We start from the raw sequence: 3,991 nt of genomic DNA on the forward strand, positions 1-3,991 counted from the left end.
GCACTGACTTCCCAGATTGACCTCAGACTTCCCTCGTTACTAGGGACTTGTCTGATCATCTAGAACCCCACCTTACCCTGAATATTACCCTGAACTTTCCTTGCTCTCCTCACTTGAATACTGTGGGACTGGGGCCTTTTTGGCAAAGCCACTGCTTCTGCTTTCCTTGTTATCTCTTTTGGCTACTCACTCCCTTTCACACAGGAAGCTGCCACTTCTTGTTGCTCCCAGACACATGGAGGTTTTCAAGACCTGATGAATAAAGCACAGAGCAATTTTGATCTCAGACCTCACCCTGCTCACCTGCATAAATCTATCGCGCAGTGTCATCAGTAAAATCTGATGGAAAACCAGTGTATCTTTCACTAGTGATAGGAACATTAGCGCTCAAGGTTGTGAGTCTCTGGTAGGTCCTGTGCCTTAGCTACTCTGACAGGTGATTTCTGATATCCAGAGGGCACCTCTGGTGGCAGTCAGTCCCTCTAATAAGAACCAGCACCTTTGCCTGGCCCTGTTCAGCTCTCACTGTTCCTATCAGGGGACAGGGAAAAAAAGAAAAAGAAAAAAAACCAAAACCAACCCATGTCTAGGATCCAGGGAGGCTCTTGTTCAGGGTCTCCAATGAGATATGCACTCCTCTCACTGCTGCCTGGGTACTGGGCACTCTGGGTACTCTGAACAAGCCCAGATCTCTCCAGCTTTTGGAGGACATGGTGTCAAAACCAAGAGATAGTGACATGAACCCCTCACCAAACCACAGTCTCCAGTGTGTAAGAACAAAAGCAGCAAATGACACAAGCTGAAAGCAGGCTGAGGTTTCCTGTTTCAGCTCCAAACTTCGTATATATAGATTGCCATTCTGTCGCTCTCTCCTGCCTGGCCATAGCAACTGTTTTGGCTCCTCAGGACAGTAACAGATGATGCTGCTTCTCCTTCTGCTTGCAAGTGCTTTTCTCCTTGTCCCATGGGCTGGGGCTGGTGAGTAGGGAGAGATGGGATTTAGGCAAGGACATGCAAGGGCAGAAATGGGCATTGAGTAGGAACTCTGGTACCTGCCTTGCCTTTTCTCATATGTCTACTTTCTACTCTACTCATATCTCTCAGCTCAGACGGTGTCTGAAACCAGTGACGCTTTTACAGGTACTAGTGTAGTGCCCTTTGATAGCATTTCAGACATCCAGAGTCAGGTGTGGTCAGTCATCCCCAGGAAGTCTTGCCTGTTTTTCTCTCCATTGTGCAGAAGCAATGCTTTGGACAGCCCAAGGAAGAAGAGTTATTGGCATCATTGGCATATGACATCAGAGGATGACCCTCTCTCCTCAAGCAGCTCCAAATTTCATGGGAAATAGCCGCATATGTGATATTAACACTTGTCATCTCTCTTCCAGGAAGGATCATTGGCGGATGGGAAGCTAAGCCCCACTCCAGGCCCTACATGGCTTATTTATCAATTGGAAGTGAGTCACAAATATCTACATGTGGAGGGTTCCTACTTCGCCCAGATGCAGTGCTCTCAGCAGCTCACTGTGTGGCTGGAAAAACGTAAGGCCCTCTCTTTCTTGTATGTGGGATTTTTTCATGTCTCACACAGTCATGAAGAGCCACAAGTCCTGGTCTGGGGTGAAAGAGTATTCTGTGTCTCTTGAGGCACAGCAGGGCTCTCTGTGAGCTGAGCTGTCCCCTGTGAGTTGCAGGAATTGCCTGCCCGGGGCTGTGTGCCTGGGACAGGACTCCTCAGCAGAGGTCTCCTGGTCCATGGTTCCTACCATGGGTCAGAATTACTGTTGGAGAAGAGAGGCTGGTGTCTCCCATTCCCTGCTTCCCTTTTGTCTTCAGAATGGGACACATCAGACCTCTGTCAGCATGGGGTAAGGGACCCTCAGTTGAATTGTGGAAGGAACCCAGGCTACAGAGGGCAACTTGCTGAGAACTAATCTCTGGGGAGGCATGTCCCACCACCACCTACCTCAAACCACCTGCCATGGGGGCTGTGGTCAGTGCAGGTGGAACACGTGGGTGTTTCCTGGCAGGAAAGTGAATATCACCGTGACCCTGGGAGCCCACAACATAAAAAAGAATGAGCCAAGCCAGCAGAAGTTCCACATTGGCCACTGGGTCGTCCACCCCAACTATTCAGGAAACACCTTTGAAAATGACATTGTGCTGCTGAAGGTATGGCCTTACACATCCCTGCTGCCCAAGGGATCTCCCCCTGCTCACTTCCCCAACCCCATGAACTTGTTCCCATTCCTTTGCCCGCTCTAACCCTTTCTTCTCTCTGCTTGGCAGCTGAAGCCAAGGGCCAAGCTGACTAAGGAAGTCAGTTATATCCCCTTGCCCAGTCACAACAAGCCTGTGAAACTAGGAACTACATGCCAAGTGGCTGGCTGGGGCCGGACATCGATAACACAGCATAAGAGTAGTGTGCTGATGGAGGTGGACCTGAAGGTGCAGAGTGAGAAAGTGTGTGAGAATTATTTCGAAAAGCACTTTCTCCAGCAGTCTGTGATCTGCGCTGGTGATGAGAATGGCAAAAAATCAACTTTCCTTGTAAGTGTTGTTTTCGTCTCTGAGCTTGGGATGAGGTTGGGACTAGACAGTCAGGTTAGTTCTCAGGTGGGGGATGAAGGGTATTAAAATGAAGTAGATTCTTCAGGATGGTGTGCTGAGGCTTCTCTCAGGAGCTCTGAAGCTGACGTGCTCCCTGAACCAGGGTGCAGTTGCCCAACTGTCAGCATCGTGTGCCTTTTTACATACCTGGGGATATTCTACCCAGCCTAGCCACTGCTCCAGCAGGCTCCAGATCTCATGTAAATCCTTTGTCATATTCTCCTGATACAGTGGGATGGCTCAAATATTCCCACATGTCTAAAGTAGGACTCGATTCTTCTTTTCAGGGATGTGAAGCCAGTTTTTGAATCTCACACGGCCTCCAGGCCTGAATTGCTTCACGGATCAGCTTAGAGGAGTAGTGAGGCAGCTACCAGCCCTGCAGAGCTGGGTCTGGAGGGAGATGGTCGAAAGAGGAGGTTCTTCACATGGAGGGAGGCAAGGGGGCCAGTTTCTTCCTTAGGGCAGGGGGAGGTGCGATTTGACATGTCTGACCCTCCCACTCCTTTTACCTCACAGGGTGATTCTGGTGGCCCATTAGTCTGCAATGGGAAGGCTCATGGCATTGTTTCTTATGGACGCAAATATTGCATTTTCCCTGAAGTATTTACCAGAGTCTCCTATTTTGAATCCTGGATACGTGAAGAGCTGAGGAAGTTTGAGCTCCAAGACCTCCCTGACTCTCCCTCCTCTGACTAAAATACTCAGTGCCCCATTTCCACAATGCATCAAACTTCTGCTGATGCTCAGAGGCTTCCAGGGGCAGCTGAAATGGAGTTAGAGATGCCCTCATGGCATATACACAGGCTTCTGCACTTCGTGGCAAGGTAAAAACGCAGGTCCCAAGCATGCACAGTTTCACATTATTCCCTTCCTCCCACTGCTACCCAACAGCGCTACCTCCTGCTCTGCTTTCTGGCCACCAATAAAGACATCTTCAAACTTGCTTGCGTGTGCAGCCTTCTTGGGAACAGGACTAAAAGCCTGAGCATGAGAATGAGGAGGCTCAGTGCAATGTGGTAGTGACAGGTAGTGAGCCGATACCAGGAGCATATTGTGCTCTTTAACGTACAGGATGCCAAAATAAAGCTGTTCTGTGTTAGTTCCCTGAGCTGCTGTTAATGACAGGAAGTATGATCAGTAAATCCAAGGGACAAAAGTCCACTGAAAGTTACTGAACAGAAAGGAGAGAGGAATTACTTTTGCCAGTTCTAGACAAGTGGTCTAAATTGCCTTTAGTACCACGGGGGAGACACAGACATTTCTGACACCCTCTTGGCAATTCTGTGGCATGAATCCCTACATGCTAAGCAGACTGTCTTTCAGATGAAAAATGCCTTGAACATGCTTTACTTCTCTTTATTACTCAAGAAGTGTATTG

The 3,991-nt window shown here is 48.9% G+C and overlaps 1 protein-coding gene across 1 annotated transcript; it reads left to right on the forward strand.

Moving 5' to 3' along the window:
- Nucleotides 1-920: 920 nt before the first annotated feature.
- On the forward strand, nucleotides 921-3,309 carry LOC132319549 (duodenase-1-like). Its single transcript, XM_059830576.1, has 5 exons — nucleotides 921-978; nucleotides 1,389-1,542; nucleotides 2,031-2,172; nucleotides 2,290-2,550; nucleotides 3,130-3,309. Exons 1-5 carry the CDS (start codon nucleotides 921-923, stop codon nucleotides 3,307-3,309), a joined length of 795 nt encoding a protein of 264 aa, XP_059686559.1.
- The last annotated feature ends 682 nt before the right edge of the window (nucleotides 3,310-3,991 follow it).

Source organism: Gavia stellata, chromosome 28 (genome assembly GCF_030936135.1).
Source record: "Gavia stellata isolate bGavSte3 chromosome 28, bGavSte3.hap2, whole genome shotgun sequence".
Taxonomy (NCBI): domain Eukaryota; kingdom Metazoa; phylum Chordata; class Aves; order Gaviiformes; family Gaviidae; genus Gavia; species Gavia stellata.